This window comes from Archocentrus centrarchus, chromosome 5, assembly GCF_007364275.1.
Source record: "Archocentrus centrarchus isolate MPI-CPG fArcCen1 chromosome 5, fArcCen1, whole genome shotgun sequence".
In the NCBI taxonomy this organism is placed as follows: Eukaryota; Metazoa; Chordata; class Actinopteri; order Cichliformes; family Cichlidae; genus Archocentrus; species Archocentrus centrarchus.
In genome coordinates, this window is record NC_044350.1 from 28,800,443 (window position 1) to 28,823,122 (window position 22,680).

Sequence of the window (22,680 nt, forward strand, 5' to 3'; positions counted from 1 at the left end):
CTTATTAAAGCTCTCTCGGTATTGATGTGCATGTGTCATGTCATCCTTTGCCCAAGTAGTATACACTTTTTTTTTTATGTCAGTTAAATCCAAAGAGAAACCATCAACATTCATGTGCACACACACACACACACACACACACACACACACACTGTAGACATAGACTCAAATTACAGTCACTCACCAGGCAAAATAGATTTAGATGGCTTTATCAACCTTTCCTCACACCTCACTTTATCAAACTTGCTCACATCCATTTGCACTTCAGCCTCTATTTAAAGCGAAACCCACCCTTAAAAAACAAACAAACAAACAAAAAAAAACACACACCTTGTCCCAGGCAGTCTGAACTGGGCACCTGCAGACTATGCAGTTGATGATGCCACAGATTAGTGTCTTGTCTCTCTGGATTTTGTCTTTGGAAGAAACTGGGTTCCCACACAAGTATTACAAATATTTCTTTGCAGAAGGGCAGGAAATCTTAGTTTTTAATATAATGTATCCAAACTTGGGACAATAAAACTTCTGTCAGATGATACAAGTCAAATCTGTGTTGTCTGACCTGGATCAGCAACCTGGGCTCGCACAAAGTCCTACCCTGTTCAGTTTGAAGTTAACTGTAGTAACGAGTGTTCACACTCTCAGACTCAGAGTTAGGATTTGAAATAAGGAGCTACTAGTGGAAGCATCCAAGCCATCTTAGCTGAGGAGGGAAAAAAAAAAAAAAGGGGGGGGGGGGGGGGGTACAGTTACAAATGTGTATGACAGCAGAACAGAAAATCTCCAGTTAATCAAGAGTAAGCACTAAATTCTATTATTATTATTATTATTATTATTATTATTATATCAGATCAGAGCCTCAAACTACAGCGCAACAACTGTTCCTGTCACAAATGGAGTCATATTGGAGTTTTCATAATTTCAGGTTTCCAACTTGCAAGTTTCTTAAAACTTAAAATCACAAACTTAAGTGTTTGACTTTTTTTTTTTTTTTTAAAAGCTTCTTATTTCTGAAGCTCAGTTGCATAATCAAGCGAATATAGACAACTCACTTTAGCCAAAGTCAGGTATTCATTTTTGCTGAAGCCAAATTTAAAGTGCCCCTATTGTGCTTCCCCTACCCTGCAGTGTGTTACTTAGCTTTTTGAACATGTAAATGACCTGCAAAGTTACAAAGGCCAAACAGAATTTAACTTCATTCCTAAAAGCTGTCCTCATTTACATATTTCATGCATGAAATAGTGACACAAACACAACACAGTAAGACTAATGTAAATCAGCCATTACGTTGAAGCAATTTTTCCACACTCCCAAAATTCTCCTGCTTTAACAGCGTCTCACAACTGAAAGACAGCAGCTGTGCTGTGATTGTACATGTAGGATGATGACAAGGTAAAGGCAGAAGAACACATTTTCAGGTAAAGCCTTAAAGAGACGAGAGCCAGTCAAAAATGTAGAATTGTAAAACAATTCCAGTACATCCCCATAATAAAATGATAAGCCTGTAAACAAGCACAACAGGGGCATTTTAACAGATATAGTGTTACATTTTATACTTGGTATGGCTACGTCATCCATTACTAGCTGTGTAGTTAATAATGACCTTTCAGGACCAGCGCAGCCCTGTAATTTATCAATACTTTTATAGTAGTTTTCTGTCTTTAACATTATTCACTGGGTATTTGTTCTACCTAAAGGTTTGATTAGGATTGATTGTTCTTTTTTTTTTTTAAGGGGGGGGTTAATAAAAGGCAAAACCTTTTTTTGCTCAATTTTGAGGCTGTTCAATGCCTCAACATGATGTATGACCACTACAATTTTCTGTACTACTCACAGATTTAAAAAAATATATATATTTCTAGACCTGGGTAGGAACCCCAAAGAGAGAAAGCATTCAGCTGCCCATGGGAATACCAAATTGTTTAGGGTGACTTTCACTTTAACTAGGCACATTTTACCATGTAAATAAAAATAGTCACGTGTATCTATCCGTAAAGGTTTATAGCACTCTTAAATGAAGCATTCACACATGCGAATCCGGGTGTTGATGTCAGGTGGGATGTTTCTCTGCAGTTGATGTAATCCATCACCTCACTGTCCTTTGTGTTTCTGTGGAAAGGGCCATGGGTTGTTTTTGGAAGAGGGTTGTCATGAGTCAATATAAAACAACTGTTCCTCCCCCCCTCCAACTCCTCTGCATTTAAGGACTCCCAGGGTGTTAAGCTCTTCATCCACCATGGGGGAGAGGGGTCTTTGTCATTCTAGCTCTGTCCAAATGGGTAGGGTCCCTGTGGGGAGAAGAAAAAAAATGAGAAAGGCTTTTGGTTTAGTTCCTATTACAACACAAAAAGGAAGGAAAGGCAGAAGCTGCACCAAGTCAGTGGTTATCTTCAGCTTCAGGATGGCAATAAAATTCACCAAAACAAAACTGCCAGGGCAGTCGTCTTTCAAATTAACCGATCACTTTAAATGCCACGAATGCCTAACAAAGCTAGCTGACTCTCATTCCAATTTAACCAACCCTGAAACACTCGAGAGGTCAAACTGTGAACAAAGCCTTTTCTATGATAAGCATTGGGCCACACCCCTTAATCTCTGAATTCAGGTGATTTCAGTCCCATTGCCACGGGTCTATAAAATCAAGCACCTAGCCATGCTGTCTGCCTTTACAAACATTTGTGAAAGAATGGGTTGTTCTGAAGAGCTCCCTTGAACTTGAGTGTGGTAATGTATTTGGATGCCACCATTGCAACAAGTGGTTTCATGAAATTTCTTCCGTCCTAGATATTCCACAATCAACTCCAAGTGGTATTACTGCAAAGTGGAAGTACTGCAGAACCACAGCAACTCAGCCACATGCATAAAAGTCCAAACCTCTTCTAACATCAGCACAAAAACTGAGTGCACAGAGCTTCATGGCATGGGTTTCCATGGTCAAGCAGCTCCTGTAGCTGTAATGTGTAGTTGGCTCAGTCTATACAGTATATGAGGCAATAATACTGTAGAATAACATGGCCCCATCTGAAAGATTCAAGTGAATTTTTTTCTTCAACAGAGACCACCAAATGCGTTTAAAAAGCATTGGCATAGAAATATATATGTCACAAAGAATTAACAGTTAGCTGAACTGTAGCAATACTTACATGGTGGTAACAAAGCATATCATCTCTGACTTTAACAAGATTTTTAGTCACACTCATATAGTCATTATGGTAATGAAAAACAATTTGACAAGAAATGTGGAGATTGCTTTGCTTTTCTCTGACACTTACCACTAATGCTGCAAAAAACATAAAAAACCTTTAAAAATGGTTGCACCAAAGGAAAGACCCTACAGTTTCTCTAATAGAAAACGTGCTTTTCTTGCATTGAAAAATAATTGTGGCTCCCACCAAAAAGGTTCAAGGCTTCGAAAGGAAAATTAATAGGAATGTGATTAAAAAAACAAACAAAAAAAACCAAACAAAAAAAAAACAAGTATTTAAGTGAGGTTTAATTTACTTATACAAAAAAAGAGCTATAGTGTTTAAATTTGAACTGGACATTTTAAAGTTTTTATGAATGGCAAGTCAGCATTTCCTCAGTTTTTTTCTTCCCTCTGGTGCCCTTAATGTCAAAATATTTCATTCTGGACCAGAGTGTTTCACAGAGAAACTGTGAGGCACATCGCCAGCACGTGTAAACATTTAACCAAGCCTTTAACCCTATAATCCTCTATATTATGGGAGAGAAAAACTACAAATATTTCCAGTGACTCCTAGAAACCAGACTATTACACAATATGCTGCATCAAACTGTACAGTAAGAATGGATTAAGTCACAGGAGTTCTTTTCTGTTTTAAATAATCCTCCTCAAGTTACACCTAATTACAATAAAGTTTTAAACCCTGAGGCTCGCCTAACTGTCCACAACCTGATATGCTGACAGCTGCAGACCAGACAGCCAAGAAGACGGTTAGTTTATATAACCGCAATCCCCTGAGTCAGGAAATCTAATCATCTGATTATCCACTTGAACTTTCCTTTGGCAACATTTTACTCAGTGACAAAGTATATGTAGGTAATTGATGACATAATTTTATTAAATTTGGGTTAAAATATGTGCAAATATCTGCAGCCCCAAGAGGAAGAAAATTATAAATTTGATGATCACATTCATGCCCATAAAAAAAAAAAAAAAAAAAAAAAAAGGACATTTTATGATTCCAGAGTATTTATGAGACTTGAGAGTAACTTTACGTTATGTGGACCTAAGTGGAATGCTGATAATTTCATCCAATTTAATTTTACAGAAATATTCACCACTGTGGCTTCTTTTGCTGCAGCTGACAAAAATGACAACATAAGCGAAAAAAAACAAAACAAAAAACTGCATAACACATATCATTGCTGAAAGAAGGTTTCAGGGTCACAATTCAGTAATGTGTAATGTGTATGTAGGGAATGCAGAGGAGTAAAGCCAACATTTTCAGGTTCAAGAATGTGGCTCTTTTAACCCGGCTAAATCACCACAGTAAAAAGACACACCTGGTCCAAAGTTGATGCAAATTTTTTGTTTTACCTGACCACATGCTCTCAGTCTGATGTAGATTCTCTGCTGAAGGAGTGCATTTGTATACATGCAACATGTTGAACCTTCCATTAGTGATACCAGCACAGGAAGCAGCGCAAACTGTACATCACACATTATCACATGAATTTGCACGCATTCAGAAAATATACATATTTTAATACTTGGTCCTGCTGCGCTGCCAAGTCAGGTTTACATTGAGGACATTGCAGATAAAATACAGATTTTTAAAAGAAAATTGATCTGTTACTTATCAAGAATATTCAGTAGAATGAATTTCTTTGATCTGGTGAAAATGGTGATTTTCAAATCTCCTTCATTAGATTATGGGACCGCGTCAGAGCTGAAAGCACTGAGTAACCTTTAATGTTTCAAGTTTAAGAGCTCCAATATGTTTATTTATAACACGACAGCTGCAGAGTGCACTAAATGGTAAAATAAATATACTAAAGGTCTGAATTCACAAAATTAACCGTTTTCTGCCAGCACTGCTCTCTTATCTTATTTGCTGTGGTAGTACTGCGTTTTTCCATCATATTCTCTGTTACATTCCCTATCACCTGTTCCTGTAAGAGTGTGTGGTACTCGATCGGTGCATTTTGTGCAGAAGAAGAGTTAAATGACGGCTCGACACTCCCTCCCGGGTTAACAAAGGAAGTTGATAACTGCCACTGCTGTGCCGTTTACACGAAGCCGTTTTCACTGGAAACGGTGTCGTTTTGATGCGTTTCAGCCTTTCGTTTACACGATGGCGTTTCAGAAACGATCCGCGTTTACACGAGGACATGTGAAACGATGAAAACGATGTAGTTCCCATGCCAGGCCACAAGTTGGCGTTGGTTTTCTCTTTGCAAAGTTTGTTTACGCAAGACGCGCATGCGTGGAGTGACACAGTAGGTAGTGCGGCAAATTGTTCATTACTTACAAAACGGCCAATGTGAGAGGTTTTGTGTGGACCGATGATGAGGTTGGATCGCTGCTGCACACAACGCTGAATTACAAAACGGTCAAAACACAGGAAAAGCATAAGAAGCACTCGTGAATCCGCGAGTACTGTCTATCAGTTTGCGCGTGCGCGAAAAACTGGCCGTCGCAACCATAGTGCGCATGTGCGAGTCGAGCGTTTTCAAATCACCCCGGTTTCAAGTGTTTACACGAAAACGCAAGCAGGTGCGTTTCTGAAACGCTCCACTCTGGACCCCGTTTCTGAAACACATCGTTTTCACTCTGTTGTCGTGTAAACAGAAGGGCGAAACGCATCAAAACGACACCGTTGTCGTGTAAACGCAAGGCCGAAACGCATCAAAACGACACCGTTTCAAAATGAAAACGGTCTCGTGTAAACGGCACCTGCGATACCTGTCAGGGGGTTTGAGGTTTTGTCAAACGTTCTACTGCAAAGAAAGTCTGGCGATGTCAAACTTGCTTTGCAACACACGCCTGGAGCTGTGTATAACTCAATATTTAAACAAGTTTAAACAACTGCTCATCATATATAATTTCTTCATCAATACCACAGAAGAGGCCACACTTAGAAAGCATAGTAAGAAGCAAACAATGCTTTAAGTAGGAGGAATATAGGTTTTATGAAACTCGCATGTGCTACTTATATGAAAAATATTAGTAGGTCTAAAGTTGAGTGTAGGTCTGAAGAGTTACTTGCTGATGATTTTTATGTATACATACCTGGCCATAAGTCACCACAGAAAGATTGGTTTGGAGACCATTTGACGCCCTATTTACAGCATTATGAGACAGTCCATTCTGATCTTGCTGGATTGGCTCTTGCGTGCGTTCCCAGGCTCCACCTGGGTCTCTGAAGCTGTTGTCAGTGGCATCATGCTTGTTCTTCTGTGGCGAGGCAAACGGGTTGAAGTCTCCCTGCACATTGCGCTGGGGCTGAGTGTTGAATTCTGTCTCGAAGGAAGATAGCTGCTGGGTCACTCCAAGAAGACCTCCAACTTCTACACTGAGAATCACCCAGATTACATCTGGAGAAAACAAATAAGCACAAATGTGACTTGACTGTGTAAGGCTCAGCCAAGTTACCAATTTGATCATTTTCTCAGTGTTAAACTACTGTAACTACTATATCTACTCAATATGAATGTGGTTTAATGTGTCAAGTAAAATAATCTTTTTAAATGGGACCTTTTCTGCTCGTTTCCAACTCCATATTTGTATTTTTAAACTCTTTTAGAGCAGTTTTGCATGATTTACAAGTGGTGGGCTTCCTGTTACAAAGGCCATGCCATAAAGCATGCACTGCATCGCTGTTCTGAAACTTTTAGATGATTATTACCGAAACTATTTTCCACTTTGCAATGCTGACCTCTGCCAAGATGAACAAAGAAAGAGAAAACAATGAACCAGTCAAAGCCAGCAATGTAACTCAGGGTGCTAATGACAACATGGGAGAAGCAGACGTAAGCCCACGAGTGGGCAATGAGGAAGGGGGGTAAGGGACTGCTCTGAAGAGGCTGAGGTGTGATTATCTACAGCTAAGGGTGCTGCTGATTCTCTGCTGGGCATTGATGCAGCCCCTCAGGTCACGTTCTGTCTGGCTGTCTGGCAGTTTTCACTCCCTTCCCCCTCATTTTAAGCCAACTTTCTTCTGTCTGCCCCTCTAAAACAAAAGACTGAAACAGTGGGTGGGGGTTCTTGCTCACAGCCAGAGCTACAGGACTGAAACGACCATATGAAGTAGGTGTGTAACAATTGTCAAACAGAGGGTGAAACCACGACCATCCATGTCTGGTTAAAGCTCGACAGTCTGATGAAAGCTGCAATATTTCAAGAAAATGAAAAATACTAGATTGTACCAGAATAACAGTTTATTTTTCTACATTTGTAAATCATGATCAGGTGATCAGGCCTCTAGTATTTTTTTTCCAGGTTTTTGTGTTAATCGTCTGATTTTAATAGAAACTGAGATATAAACTAAGGCTGCATGATTATAGCAATAATCATAATCACAACTATTTTGGTAAATATTGTAAACTTGATTTAATATGATTACTGATCAAACATAATTCAGTTACTGAACTTTAAAACATGTCTTTTTACAAGGGATTTTCATCAACTTTAAATATAATTCAAATAATAAGCAAAAGGGGGGGGGGGGGGGGGGGGGGGGGGAGTTGGTGAGGAACACAGTCAGTGTTAGGCCTGGACTAAGGGCTGTTTTTTTCGTAAGGGCAACTACTGGCCCCTGCCAACCTGTCTCTGTTATGGGAAGTCTGCAGGCACAGATGGGGGCCAAGACAGCTCACGTGCCTCGTCAGACCTGCAACGCAATCACAGAGGCAAGCAAAAGCCAAAGCTGACAGCAAACTGTCACACGCTGCCAAAAGTGGGCTGAGTAAAAGACCTGAGATCGGGAGAAAAAGGCAGCTGCACACAACGGATAATCCTGCAGGTTTCAACTGCGAAAATTTTAGACTGACTTCTTCTAGATTGAAGTCTCTTTTAGTTATGTTGCCTTAAGCTGCAGTAAAAAGCAACTGACTTTGAGGTTTTAGGGAAGCGCAAAATAACAGCTGTGAAGAAAAGAGGAGAGCCTGACGTATAACAGAGATAGACAGAGATATAACAGAGAAAACAGAAATTATTTTACCCATAATGTTTTAATAATCACTGGAACCCAAAATTGTAAATGAGATTTAAACCTGACTAATTACCTCGCCCTAAACTGAAGGCCAAAACTCAAGGCATAAACCGAACCATTGTGTTGGAGTATTGTTACACTCCTAATATTAGGGATTATTCACACTCACTGACACCATATGAGGAGGAAAAAAAAAAAAAAAAAAACTTTCAAAAATGTAGTGTTTGAAGTGGTCTGAAACCTTAGCTTTTGATTCAAAAGGATGATCTATGCTGACCTCATTATTTGGAGCTTGAGCCATGTGCAATATCAGAATCCACAAGTATATTTATGACACAATAAGGAAATTCAGCCAATTTGTGGCAAATAATTTAAACAGTTTCATCAATAATGAAAATAAGGTAGTTGTAGGCCTGATAAATTTACTTGACAGTTAATCAAAGTAGTACTGTTTTCCTACCTCCATAGAATAATCCAGTGGCAGTACACATCCTCCACTGGCCCTGGTACATGCCAGGAGTTGTGGGACTTCGCATTTGCACACTCACATCTGATATTTCCTGGGGATCTAGAGATTTCACCATAACTGTGTTTACATGCCCAAACTGATCCCCTCCAATGTACTTCAGACAAACCCCCGGTGGCCACGACTCTGCACCTACAATACAAAAAGAAGAATTTGTTCAAAACAGATCTAGATCTGTCTATCTAGATCGATAGATAGACAGATAGATAGACAGACAGATAGATATACATACATACATATACATATACATATACATACACACACACACACACACACACACACACACACACACACACACACACACACACACGTACATATACCTGTGTTTTGTATCCGCCAGGTCTTAGTGAACAGTGTATCTGGAGGGACAGACTCTCCTTCCCCAATTGTCACATCTTCAACAAAGGACATGGATGGCGTGTTGACACTGGGACTTTCAAAGTCATAATATGCACCAATAGCAGCCTGCAGGTTCCTGTTCCAATGCAAAAGAAGGAGCATAGTGTTATTACACATCAACAATACCCATCATTTTGGCCATTCATTTTGAAATGATAGCACTTATAAAGCCTGCTCTACCTTTACAATTAGCAATATTTATAGCAAGTATTTGTCAGGTCAAGGAGCTCAAACTACAGCTTCTCCTCACAAGATATTTGACTATTTCATCATGTAGTGCAGTGTTTTCTTGGGCAAGCCACCCAGGTATATTTTGCAATTTATTTTACTTTGTCATCTGTCTGAGACAACATGATTTATTTAGTACTGAACAATTCCCTTCCTCTTATTTTGAGAGTTCTAACCAGCTAGCTCTGGTTCTTCCTATTTAGTGTTCCCCCTGTAAACAAGCTGGACAGGTTGCTGTTGAGGATCTCGATGTCATTCAGCTGTTTGAAGTCTTGTCTGTGGTCACACAGGCTCCGTGGACTGTCACTAACGACAGTAGTCACTGTTCTGGTCTGGAGATCCGCTCTCCACTCTACCCATAACCTACAGCAGGATTGAGAGCTGGTTTTCCCATGGTGGGTTCACCAAGGCTGCATACCAAAGCAAGGACTATTATCATCAGCTGCAGTCCAAGGCGGAGTTGGAGACCATCCACAGGATGAGGAATTTACTGAAGAAGCAGGTGATTGTTGCACCATTATTTATTGCCACAATATAAGTTTTTTTTTTTTTTTTTTTAAAATATATTTATTTACAAAAAAATTGAACACGGGTACATTTTTTCCAGTGTCTTTTTTTTTTTTTAAACAGCATGCAGAGAAAACATCTTACCCGGCAACATGGAACTAATGCTGTAGAATTCTGAAGTATTTTATTGACAGACTGTTGTACTTACATGTACAGAACTGAACACTGAACAGACTAAACCATTGATGAACATTACCAAAAAATAATCTTGAACACTGCTGACAATAAGTTACATTTTTAAGCATTTTTTTAAACAAAAGCATAATAAAAATAATAATTAAAAAAAAAAAAAAAACAAGAATTTCCAGAAGGAATGAGAGCAGAGTTTCTTTTGCAGCAAATGACAGATATTTAAAGGACTATTCCAAGAGTTTTCACACAAAGTCAACGGACTCAGGGAAAGATTTTTATTCAATAATGAATAAGTTTGGGACAGAAAGTTGTGTCTCATTCTATTTTCTCTTTGCTCATCTAATTGTTGAATAAAGTGTTTGCTGAATTGTCAGTTTTGAAAAGACAAAAACATATCAGACAACCTGAGACATTAAGAGAAGGGGACATCTCACTCAAAGAATCAAGATCTGTAGGTCAGCTAGGACAGGGGTAGAAGTAGAACTTCCTGGGGTCAAAAAGCTTTTTAAAAAGTTCTCAGATTTTCAGAATTTCATGGTGTTTCTATACATGCTTATAACGTTATATATAGTATTTATATAGCGATAACCTTGAGACAAAGATCCTCTGAAGTAAGAAATTACATTACACATTTGTTCTTATATACAGAGCAGTGGGCTGTGCAAATATTTGAGATTTACTACTACAAATACAATTTCTGTCAATTATGAAACCAAGATCATCACAATACAACAATTACTGTGCTACATTTCTGTTCAGAATTGTGTTCTTCTTTTTCTTTTGTTATAAATCCAGCGCAGTTCTTTTCTTTAGTGATGTGCATTTGCCCCTCTCTAAATCCCTAAACTCACTCATAAACAGGCCGAGGCAGGTTTAATTCAGCTCAGGCCCTATTTAGTAAGGTAACACAGACTCACTGCCTTAACTTTATGCAGAATTCACCGATCCACAGGCTTATCTATTTAATTCAAATAACTGTTGATTACTTCACTGTGCATCAGCACTAGCATAGCAGTTGCTCTCTCTTGTGTGTGTAGCAGTAAAAGTAGGTGCACTCAGTGAGAGGAGGAAACAAGAAACTAGTGTGAATGCAAATGAAGCCGCATGCAGTAAAAGCTCTCACCCCAAGCTGGAAAGACACTAGGGCAAATGAATTAGGTGAATAATGTAATTGCATTTTCTATTTCTCTATGTATTTGTTACATTTTATTTTACAAAGTTATGAGCCTAAAACAATTACTCTCTAGTCTGTTCTGCTAGAACAACACATTATTTTAACACTTATTAGTAGAAGCAGATACTCAAAGCTGAGATATTGGTATGATATCTGAATTGGAAAAAGTTGGATTGGTGCATCATTAATGTGGACCAATCATGGTTACAGTTGTGGTCACCCACCAAAGGCCCATTTGGAGCTAAATCCCTGCTATTGACCAAAATAACAATAAATGAGCCCCACCATGAGGTTTATCTGACAGCAAAACTGCTATTTATGAGTGAAACACTGCTGTTTTTAATAGTGTTTACATTGTTCAGATAAAAAGCAACAAAAAGTTAGGTTACACATGGGCAAAATACAACCCAAAACACATCTCAATCAAGCCTTCTGCCAAAAAAAGTAAAGCAAAAAAGGCAGCATTATGTTAATGGATCATGAAGTGTAAAATAAGTAGGCCCCACAATTTACCCAACTTTATTCAACAGTCTATCCTCCACTTGTGTGCAAACTTGTGTGTTTCAGTAGAACTTTAGTCTAATAGTAAATACATAAAATAGTAATTTTTTTTTAAATTAAACTTGACAAGCATTTATGTCAGCAGCAGACTAACAGTTTTTAGTGTTATGGCTACCAAAAGCATAATGCAGCAGCATGTGCATCATATTTTAATTCAGCTGCCCAAAGTGTGGCACTTTAGGTGACCAGATCCCAACAACTAAATCTGGGACAAACACTGTTTGCATGGAACAGAATGAGACATGTAAACAAGACTGAGAGGTAGTCTGAATTTTTCATATCTAACTTAAAAAAAAAATAATATATCGTACATTACCAGATTGTCATTTAGTATATATAAGTCAAATATCTTTCTAACTCTCTTGCTAAGTAAATAAAATTCAAATAAAAAGGAAGCTTAAGTTTGTTCTTCTGGTCTCCTCAGATAGTCTTTATATACTCCCATATACCCTTTTATTTCAGATGCTCTTCTGTCTGGTAACAGTTTGGGGGTTTCAGTTACGATGTATCCATAGATTGGCTCAGCAATTTTTATCCAATTATGACATACACACACTGTACCACTTTATACCATATTTTCCACCTGTTCAAAACTGAAAAATAACTAGCAAAAAAGGTAAATGCTCCAGTTCTCAGAACATACTCCAGCTCTGGTACTCAAGCAACCCACGTTGAGAACCATTATCCACAAATTGAGACAACTTGGAACAGTGGTGAATCTTCCCAGGAGTGGCCAACCGCCCAAGATTACTCCAAAAATGCATCAATGATTCATCAAGGAGGTCACAAAATAACCCAGAACAACATCTAAAGAACGGCAGGACTCACTTGCCTCATTTAAGGTCTGAGCTGAGCAAAAATGGCATCCATGGGAGAGTTCTGAGGCAAAAACCACAGCTGACCAAAAAAAGAACACAAAGGCTCAGCTCACATTTGTCAAAAAAACATCTTGATGATCCCCAAGACTTTTGAGATAATATTCTGTGGACTGACAAGACAAAGGCTGAACTTTTTGGCAGGTTTACATCCCGTTACATCTGGTGTAAAACTAACAACATTTCTTAACAAGAACATTACACCAACAGTCAAACATGGTGGTGGTACTGTGATGGTCTGGGGCTGCTTTGCTGGTTCTGGACAACTTGCTGTAACTGATGGAACCATGAATTCTGCTCTAAACCAGAACATCCTTAAGGCAAATGTTCTACCAACAGTATGTAGCCTGATGCTCAAGTGCACTTGGGTTATGCAGAAGGACACTGATCTGAGCCACACCAGCAAGAGTGGCCCAGTCAAAGTCTGGACTTGCAGGTAAGTTTGGATAGTTTTTTTTCCCCTTAATAAATGAAATCATCACTTAAAAACTGCATTTTGTATTTACTTGGGTTATCTTTGTCTAATATTAAAATTTTGTGGCTGATCTGAAACATGTAAGTGAGCCAAATGCACAAAAAATTAAAAAATTGGGGGGCTGGGGTACGTTTTCACAGCCTTTCCTTCATATACAGTGGGGGGGAAAGCCAGACTTTAGAAAAGTGCATGTCCTGCAGAACCAGCCAAAAATGTGGGACATTGCCTCAACATGTGGGACGGGGGACAAGGAATAAAAATGCTGTGCAGTGCCATAGCATCTGCTCACCCTAGTGGCACTTTGCTTACTTTAGCTATACTAGCATGAGAAAACATACTGTCTGGTTTAGTGGGTTGCTACCTCTGAGGCATTGCTCATAAAGAGCCATACATTCATGATTGAGCAAAACTTCAAGGGACAAATTCCAACAATTGCCGCGTAACGATGCCATCTTTCCATTATGACCCGCTGATCTTCACTCAGCTAAATAAAGGTCATGTGAATACAGTTTTATCTTAAAAAAAAAAAAATGCAATTAAGGCCATGAGTGCAGCTGACCAGGAACACAAAGGCTTTATGATCAAGACCACTTGTTGTCGGCCATTGATAGATCACGACTGGTTACGTCATCAGAATAACGTGAGGTGAGCAGCACTGCCTTGAGTTTTGGCTTCCCGAGAAGCACGTTTAACTGGCTCTGTGCGCTATTATGTAACATGGCTGATGATCCAGGAGCGAGAGTTCCCTGTGCTTAAATTAGCCCGCTAGCTCTTTGCTTCCTCAGTTACTTCACCTTAATGTTTCGTCCGCGGTCACCGCAAACTTTACCATTTCACTTCCGTTTGCCACTGTACGACCGTTTAGAGTTAACAACCATCCTGCCCCCCCCCACCCCCGGGGGATGGGAATGGAGACATGATTTCCCCCAGGATTAAACATCACCTCCCTAGCGACCTATTCTGTACTATTTTTACTTATATAGGGTAACAAGCTAATAATAAAGCTAGTTTAGCGTTGTGCTCCTGTCCCACGGCAGGCCCTCCTATCCCCGCACTCACCAGTTGGTCATGTCCAGGAAGAAGGCGCAGCCGGCTGGGTTGAGCTGAAAGCCCAGCAGCCTCTGAAACTCCGAAATAAGGACGTCCTTGTCCGTGGTGCCCATGCAGCTGAACTTCTGCATGAGCTCCGCGTCCACGTCCATGTCCGTGCCCTCCATGGGTGCCGGGTGTCCCGTGGCGGAGACGGGGGGGGGTGGTATGGGGGTCCTCTCTCAATTGAGTCCGAGGCCTTGTTCAGCCATAACAACCAGTTCAACAACAACAACCGTTAGTGCGCATGGCACGACCAGGGGGACGATGTTTGACGTTGCAACAGCGCGCACGTAGCCCTCCGCCAATCACCTGGTGGGCGTCGACGTCAGCTGTTGCTATTTGTAGCCACCTTTTCATTGGTTTATCAATGAAATCCATGTTTCCCATTTATCAGCTCAGTTTAAAGCGTGGATTGGTATGACTACCAAATATAAATTAATAAATAATAACACCAAATACAACAATTAAACATATGAATCAGGATCAGTATGTTCCATGTTTTATTTTATGTTTTCTCACAGTTTAACAATATACCTCTTGTGCCTATTTTTTAATTTATTGCCATTCTTAGATTTTTATGTACTAATGTCATTATCCAAAATTCTTATTTTAGCTTTTAAAAATGGTAAATGAATACAAAGTTTAGAAAAGTTCTCTTGTTCATTATCATTATATTACTTTGGGTGGGTTAAATGAATTAACTTTTTTTTGTAAACTGCTTTTGACAGCATTTCCTGATGCTAAATATTCTTGGTTGGGAGAAATATTCGTCTTTATTTCCAAAGAACACTGAATTGTTATTTTTTGTTTGGGATGCTTGTCACTGTGGATATGTATGTATGTAGATATATGTATGATGTGGATGATAATGTAGATGTAGATGATGATGAAGTGTGTAAATTGTAGTTACTGTATATAGCTATGCACACAAGGTAAGAAAGGTGTTGTCTAGCTGTTCTACCTTCTTCTTTATTTGGATGACAGCAAAACTTATTTGTTTTAATATTTGTTAATATATTTAAAATTTTTATTTGTTTGTTTCATAGTTGGTGATTTTGGTTGTGATTAAGAATATACTTACTTGCAGTGGTAGTACAAATTATACAATGATATTAAGGACCACTAAATTTTAGAAATATATATTGTATTTTTCATCGATAACATTTTTCACACATCTAACTTTGAAGAGCAATGAATGAGCGCTATATTATGTTTTACACACATTCTGTACATTATTTCCGTAAATGCTTAAATTACATTTTACACTGTGCTGGATTTTTTTTTTCTTTAACAATCTAAGCCGGCTGTAACATTAAAACGATGCAACAAACAAACGTGCCATTTTACTGGCAAAAGTGTACTTTCATGCTTTCCTTTTAGTACATTTTGTCTATCATATGAATATGAATGAAGGCATTTACTTGTAACTGATAAGTATCAAATTGCTACTTTTACTGCTTTACTTGAAATTTTGGACTGTTAAATAAACCAGTAATGAAAGCAAGAACTTTATTAATTTTAACACAAACAAAATTTAATTATTGTCATTCACAGTTGACAAGCAAAATAAACCTAATATATGGTTTGAGAAACTGGGTCAACAAGTTAAAGCCAATATAAATCTTTTCGTACGTGCTCATTTCTTACTTAAGTATTGCCTGTTATAAAAATAAAATGCTTACAAAAGAAAAAGGACCATATTTTCCACAACACAACTTTAGGCGGAACTAAAGCTGTGTAGGTTACGTATCTTGGCGGAACGCTTATTGGGAACACCGGCGTCGCGCTTTCTGAGGGAGGTCGCTTTGAAACATGCCGAAGTAAGTTTACATATAATTTGTTTTTACTGACAGGTTTTTCCATTTATTTCGATTAACATTCTCAATAATTGTTTATACTCACATTAAGTGACAAATGGCGGTAAGATAAATTCAGGAAACGAATAATTGGGTTGTGTTCAGGCTAACGCTGTGAGCTGTGTTTGGGCTGTGACTACTTGCTGGAGCGAACCCCTATATAAACGTTAACCGGCAAATATCTGCAGACAGTGAACTCACGCCACCGTGAAACCGAATAGTTCAATCTATTATTGACTTCCAGTTAGAATAACATAACTAGAGTTATCAAAAAATGTAAACTGAAGGACGGTTCGCTGGTTTGTTCTGGAGGTTTCTCACGTTTTTTTTAGGTTAAACTTTTCATCGTTCGTCTATTTAAGGATCTCTTTGTCACGTTGAACACAGAATTACAGTGTATAACGGCTTTTTTGGGAAAATATTTCCATGAAATATTTCCATGTGTGTTGTTCTGATATTCGATTGGAAATCTTGTTGGCGTTGAACATTATTTCACTTCCAAGGTGAACGCCGTAGAGGGGACCATAATGCTGCTAAGTCGCTACAGCTGCAAAGATCATCCTAACAAATAAGTAGAAAAAAAAAGTGAGCCTATTAAAATTTTGTGCTCACTTTATGTTCAGGAAAGTAAAATACAAAAATTGGCATCTTTAGATTGTACTTGTCAACTTAATTGATAGCTTGAAACAGTGAGCCATCTGGCCCCTGATTTGTTATTTTTGAAAAATAATAAAGATAACATAAAATGTCCTGCATGACAGCAAAAGCACACAGATGTGTGGAAGGTAAATATTTCCTACAGAAAGGAAACTTTTATATAGGGCCTTACGAAGTCTTGCTGGACATTTTCTAACACCAGCACGTGGTATATGTTACTTTAAAAAAAAAAACTGCATTCACTTCTAAAATACATTTCTAAGAAGTGTTTTAGAAGGAATAGTTTGTCTAGAGCATGCCAGATAGTTCCTGGCATATTGCAGATACACTCACTGGCCACTTAATTAGTAAATGGTTAGACCTTCAGAACTGCTTTAATTCTTCATGGCACAGATTCAACAAGGTGCTGGAAACATTCCCAGAGATTTTGGTCCATTTTGACATGATTGCATCACACAGTTGCTGCAGATTTGTCATCTGCAAATGCATAATGCAAGTCTCTCATTCCACCACATCCCAAAGGTGCTCTATAGGATTGAGATGTGGTGATTTTTGGGGAACATTTGAGTTCAGTGAACTCAGTGACATGTTCAAAAATCCAGTTTTGAAATTTGTGACATGGTATTTTTATCCTGCTGGAAGCAGCCTTCTGAAGGTGGGTACTGTAGTTTTAAAGGGATGGACATGGTCAGCAACAATACTTGGGTAGGGTGTGGTGTGTCAAACTTATATCTGTTTGCATTAATATGCAGTTGAGCAGACTTAAAGTGGCCAGTGAATGTATAGGAGTATCAGCCTATATGTTATTGATGTACGGACTGATATTCCCATATATAAAACAGATTTAATAAATAATAAGGAATGAATTGGCCCCACAAAGCTGGAATTGAGGAGAATTATATCACATAGCCGTGATTGCTCAAGCAGTTCTGAATGATCGGCACTGATCATTTTACTTGGCAAGAGCAAGAAAATGGTTTAGAAGGTCTAGATGTTTTAACCACATTTTTATATCGGTTATATTTAAAGTTAACCTGAGTCTGTTTAATCCTCAGGTTTTACTGTGACTACTGTGATACCTACCTTACACATGATTCGGTAAGTTTTGTTTGTATCAAATCAAATTGTTGAAAAGCATCAAACTGCTTGTGTGTGTCTTTTCTACTCTGGTTAAATATCTGTTGTTTGATTCTGTTTCTATTTAAGCCATCAGTGAGGAAGACCCACTGCAGTGGCCGAAAACACAAAGAAAATGTGAAAGATTACTACCAGAAATGGATGGAGGAGCAAGCTCAGAGCCTGATTGATAAAACAAGTAAGAACATTACTGTCTGTGTCTTGTGTCAAGAGTAAAATTCTTACAGGGTTTGGTTTGAGGGTGAGATTAAGAAATTTCTGACATATTTTGCTGATCTCAAAACATGCTGTGATCAGTGGAGAAACTATTCGGACTCTGAGGCCTTTTGGATACAGCTCACGTGTCCCAACAAGCTCAATTTAAATGTGAAAGTGCCCTCTAGTGGAAGCAACATGATGTTATTTGGTTGTGCATTCAAGCATCCACACGCTTAATGTGGGTGCCACATGCTTTTTCTTTTCCATATTTAGTAAGCTGGTTTAGATGCAGACAGTAAAAGCCTGTTACATATCCTACACAGGCATGCTTCTGCACTCGTGGAATATCCAAGCTCTTTGCTTAAACGGTGGACTCTATACACCAGCTTACTCAGGCCCCCTCTGAGATTACAAACCACTAATCCATATATAAAATGCAAAGCTCATGAGTGTCTTTGTCCACTGTGAAGGAATCTGTTGTTTTACAGACTAAATTCTCCTTTGTGCCTTTAAAAATGAGACATGGTTGTTTTTTGGAAGTCATATTTATGTTACATCCTCTCCCATTAAAAAGATCCCATGTGTTTTAGTAACACTAAAATTAGAAAAGTGGGATCTGTGCAAGATTCATATTCTACATTAAATATCTGTTCTTTTTTTGTGTGTGTGTGTTTTAATTTTTCGTCTTTTCTGCCAACAGCGGCTGCATTTCAACAGGGAAAGATTCCTCCCACACCGTTCCCAGGTGGCCCTCCCCCAGGTGAGTCCATTATCTTTCTGCTTTGTACTAATTTAATTAACCAACCATAATATGGACACTTGCTTTTTATAAATTTATGTTCATATGACAAATAATTTTAGCATATTTTTGTGATCATTTGAAGGTCAGCTGAAGTGCATTTCACTAGAATGACAGGAATGTGGAGCTTTAGTTGTCATTACTGCAGGAAAACTAGCAATGGTTAATTCACATGAATAAAGCATCACATGATATAAAAGAACCCTACACCAAAAATATCCATATACAGTATATTTATTTGTTACAAGCTGGATTTATGGCTTTTGTGGTGACTCTGCTAAAACAAACACTAAAGTTGTATCAATAGTCTCTACTAGATGCAAATTAACAGCATTTTTAAATTAAAAAAGAGATCTTGCATTTAGCACTTAGTTACCACATGCCTCTAACATGTAAGTTAGAGATGCGTCTGACTGTCAGATTTGACAAAAGCACAAGATCCCATTTGTAATATCAGATTGAGTGTGTGTGTAACCGGAGCCTGTAAAGTACAATGAATTCAGAGCAAGTAAGTGAGCATCATGTTGTACCTCCTGCAAGCGCCACCCAAGAAGCACCTCTTGTTTATATTGTTTTATTGCCACTAGTGAGAATGGATCTAAAACAGATTGTCTCTTGTTGTGTGTTATGTGTGAGGAAGGGCAACTGCAAGCTGTTTCACAACATTGTGACAGTAAATTGAGCTAGGGCTGGGCGAGTTTTTAAGAAATATCGATATATTTTTCATACGCGATATAAGATGAGACAATATCGTTTATATCGATATAGTCTGTCGCGTTACAATCATACTTGTAGATCCAGCAGTTCACACTGCCCCGCCTCTCTTCCTCACCACTTCACCTGTAAATCATGTAGGAAGCGACAGTGTTGCCAACTTAGCGAATTTGTCCCCCCCCTCGTAGTCGCTTTTCAAAAAAGCTCCACCCCTTAGTTCCAATGAAAGCAACTCTTAATGCATACCAAGACATTTTTGACAATTTCATGCTTCCAACTTTGTGAGAACAGTTTGGGGATGGCCGCTTCCTGTTCCAACATCACAAAGCAAGGCCCATAAAGACATGGATGACCAAGTTTGGTGTGCAAGAGTCCTGACCTCAACCCAGTCCTTTGGGATGAATTAGAGCGGAGGCTGCGAGCCAGGCTTTCTCATCCAACATCAGTGTTTGACCTCACAAATGCACTTCTGGAAGAATGATCAAAAATTCCCATAAACACATTCCTAAACCTTGTGGAAAGCCTTCCCAGAAGAGTTGAAGCTGTTTATAGCTGCAGAGGGTGGGCCAACAGTGTTAAACCCTATGGTTTAAGAATGGGATATTACTCAAGTTCGTATACACGTGAAGGCAGAGGAATGAATACTTGGCAATATAGTGCAAGTTGAACCACACCCACTCAGAATGGGTGTGGCAATGCATGTGTGGTGACTCTGATCACTTAAACTATTTATTGTTGTTTTTGTTTTTTTAATTAATGTTAAAGATCATTTAATTGCTGGTTGTAAGATGCTAAGATGCCACCCACCATTATCCAGGACTGCAGCCCTGATTGATAGCAACAGCCCTTTATTACAGGAAGTTGAAAACAAGTAAGGTGGAAAGTAAAGCAAATGATGGCTGCACAAAGTAACGTGGTTCTCCAGTACTTCAGATTAACAGTTGCATATAGGGTCTGTTGGAGTATGCACAGGCACGTGCATGGAAAGAAGGCTACTGGGGTTAGCACTAACATTAGCCTAGGCAGGATATGTTAACAGTATTATGTATAGTGCAAAGTACTACACATCAGCGACATTAAAAAAAAAAAAACAAAGTTATTGAATAATACAATTATTCATTTTTAAATGGTGATTAAATACACATGCAGTATCTGTACAGTGTTTAGCTTCATTCGTTAGCTGGTGCTCAATTTTGGCTGTATACTGAGTGCTTTCTTTCTTTTAGACAAGTTGAGTAGTCTGTCCCACCCCACCAGGAAAGCACCTCGCCTCAATTATTTTATTATTTCCAGTAGTGAGAACGCATCTTAACAAACCACTTTCTGCTGTGGTGCTACAGGGAAACTTGGTAAATTTTCCCAACATTGAGCTCATGTGTGAAAATGAAGAGGAACAAATGGAGCTATGATGGGATCTAGTCACATATTTTCAGATTTATTGATCAAAAAAACCCTCAAAGATAATGATGTTAAAACTGCAACCGTAAAACTGTCTCACGGGGATATAGTGAACATAAGCTTTGTCCATAATTAGAGACGTATGTTTTCTCTCTTCAGTCAGAAGTCACTGCAGATGAAGCTCTTTATATAGTCTGTAATTCACTTTGTGAATTTGACATGATTTATATGCATTGTACAGCTGGACCTCCTCGTCCAGGCATGCTGCCAACACCCCCAATGGGAGGTCCTCCAATGATGCCCATGATGGGGCCTCCACCACATGGGATGATGCCTGGTGGGCCTGGTAAGAAACACTTTGAACCCTACCCTCATGTTTCTCCAGAGACTTTTTTTTTTTTTTTAAAGCATGCCCACCATTGTAAATAAGGATGTGCTCTTAATGCCTTACCCAGTTAAGTAAAGGCTATGTTGAACTCGTTACACCATCTTGTGATACAAATTGGTGTTACGTGAAGGTGTGCCCTGCCCCTAATTTGATTTCTAGTTGATATTTATTCAGTAAGATACAGAGATGCTTTTTGGACATAGTACATTTGTAGATTACATTATAAATTGATTATGGAGTGGAAAAAAATGTTTGTTGCGACCCTCATTACTGTAGGCTTAAGTCAGATAAGAAATTTCTGTGCCATAGTGGCCAAGTTAATATCTGATAAGATATAAGGTAATGAGATTATTTGTAAAAGGTTCTCAAGCTTTATATGCAGTGATGTGACCCTTTGAGTAAACTGGTGTCATGAATAATACCTAAAGCTGCGTATGCAATCATTATCACATCTAGGAGGCATGAGGCCACCAATGGGAGGACCAATGCAGATGATGCCAGGACCGCCAAACATGATGCGTCACCCTCGACCGATGATGATGCCGCCAGTGAGGCCAGGCATGATGAGACCAGACAGATAAGGCCAAATGGACTGTCGTTGTTTGTTGCCATGAAGAGCTGCTGTGTAGTGAGGACACTTGGCTTATCCTATGGTTTTTTTTTTTTTAATGCCTGTTCAACTTCTCTTCAACCTTGAACATAAACCCCTGGTTATAATTATGTCATTTTGGTATAAATACTTTATTTCCTGGTATTTATTACAATGTCCATAAAAATCCTCTCATTTTGTAATGTAATGATTGGAAGATCGTTACAAGAAGACCATTCGAGCCACACATTGGAGCAGCAGGTTTGATTTGATAATAGTGACTATGGTGTTGCTTTTTTTTTTTAGGTTTTTAATGTTTTTGTACTTTATTGCATTGGTTGGAGGAATAAAATGTTGATCTCAAACCTGTTTCTTTGTAATTAATATCTAAAAGTTTTTTGTTTTTTTTTTATAGACTAAACTAACTCAGGGATCTGGTAGACCCTTAAAGTCTTAAAGCATTTCATTCATCAGTCTAAAAATAAGGTCTTAACCCTTTAACATTCCGGGGGTTTTGTGTCAAAAACGCCTAAGAATTTACTCAAATTTTTAAGTTAAAGCTGTTCCTAAACCCTTGGGACTATGTGAAAAAGCTTGGGCATTTTGGAAAGGTAACATTCTATATTTTTTAATACAAAAGTAAGATTTCCTCTAAGTGTAACTATCAGAAAGTTATTCTCTTTTGAACAGACAAATTTGAAGATTTTTTTTCTCGCCTAGATTAAAAAACAAAAAAAA

General features: G+C 38.6%; 2 protein-coding genes across 2 annotated transcripts; one reads left to right on the forward strand and one right to left on the reverse strand.

The window, feature by feature from the left end:
- Positions 1 to 995: 995 nt before the first annotated feature.
- On the reverse strand, positions 996 to 14,331 carry ilrun (inflammation and lipid regulator with UBA-like and NBR1-like domains). The gene is made up of 5 exons (XM_030728625.1): positions 14,174 to 14,331; positions 9,024 to 9,178; positions 8,638 to 8,835; positions 6,257 to 6,561; positions 996 to 2,288 (listed from the first exon to the last, which is right to left on the reverse strand). The coding sequence occupies exons 1-5, from the start codon at positions 14,329 to 14,331 to the stop codon at positions 2,262 to 2,264; spliced, it is 843 nt and encodes a 280-aa protein (XP_030584485.1). The 3' UTR covers positions 996 to 2,261.
- Positions 14,332 to 15,914: 1,583 nt separating this feature from the next.
- Positions 15,915 to 22,307, forward strand: snrpc (small nuclear ribonucleoprotein polypeptide C). Its single transcript, XM_030728630.1, has 6 exons — positions 15,915 to 16,026; positions 17,775 to 17,817; positions 17,926 to 18,034; positions 18,755 to 18,814; positions 21,207 to 21,311; positions 21,810 to 22,307. The coding sequence occupies exons 1-6, from the start codon at positions 16,019 to 16,021 to the stop codon at positions 21,932 to 21,934; spliced, it is 450 nt and encodes a 149-aa protein (XP_030584490.1). The 5' UTR covers positions 15,915 to 16,018; the 3' UTR covers positions 21,935 to 22,307.
- The last annotated feature ends 373 nt before the right edge of the window (positions 22,308 to 22,680 follow it).

What these genes read in the sequence shown, in the direction of transcription:
- snrpc (XM_030728630.1), top strand. An exon ending in GAGCCTGATTGATAAAACAA is followed by an intron (nt 18,035 to 18,754) that starts GTAAGAACATTA and finishes TTCTGCCAACAG; the next exon opens with CGGCTGCATTTCAACAGGGA. An exon ending in CCCAGGTGGCCCTCCCCCAG is followed by an intron (nt 18,815 to 21,206) that starts GTGAGTCCATTA and finishes TGCATTGTACAG; the next exon opens with CTGGACCTCCTCGTCCAGGC.
- ilrun (XM_030728625.1), bottom strand. Translation starts at nt 14,331, where the DNA reads ATGGAGGGCACGGACATGGACGTGGACGCGGAGCTCATGCAGAAGTTC. An exon ending in TTCCTGGACATGACCAACTG is followed by an intron (nt 9,179 to 14,173) that starts GTGAGTGCGGGG and finishes GCATTGGAACAG; the next exon opens with GAACCTGCAGGCTGCTATTG. An exon ending in CTGTGGTGACTTATGGCCAG is followed by an intron (nt 2,289 to 6,256) that starts GTATGTATACAT and finishes TTCTCCCCACAG; the next exon opens with GGACCCTACCCATTTGGACA.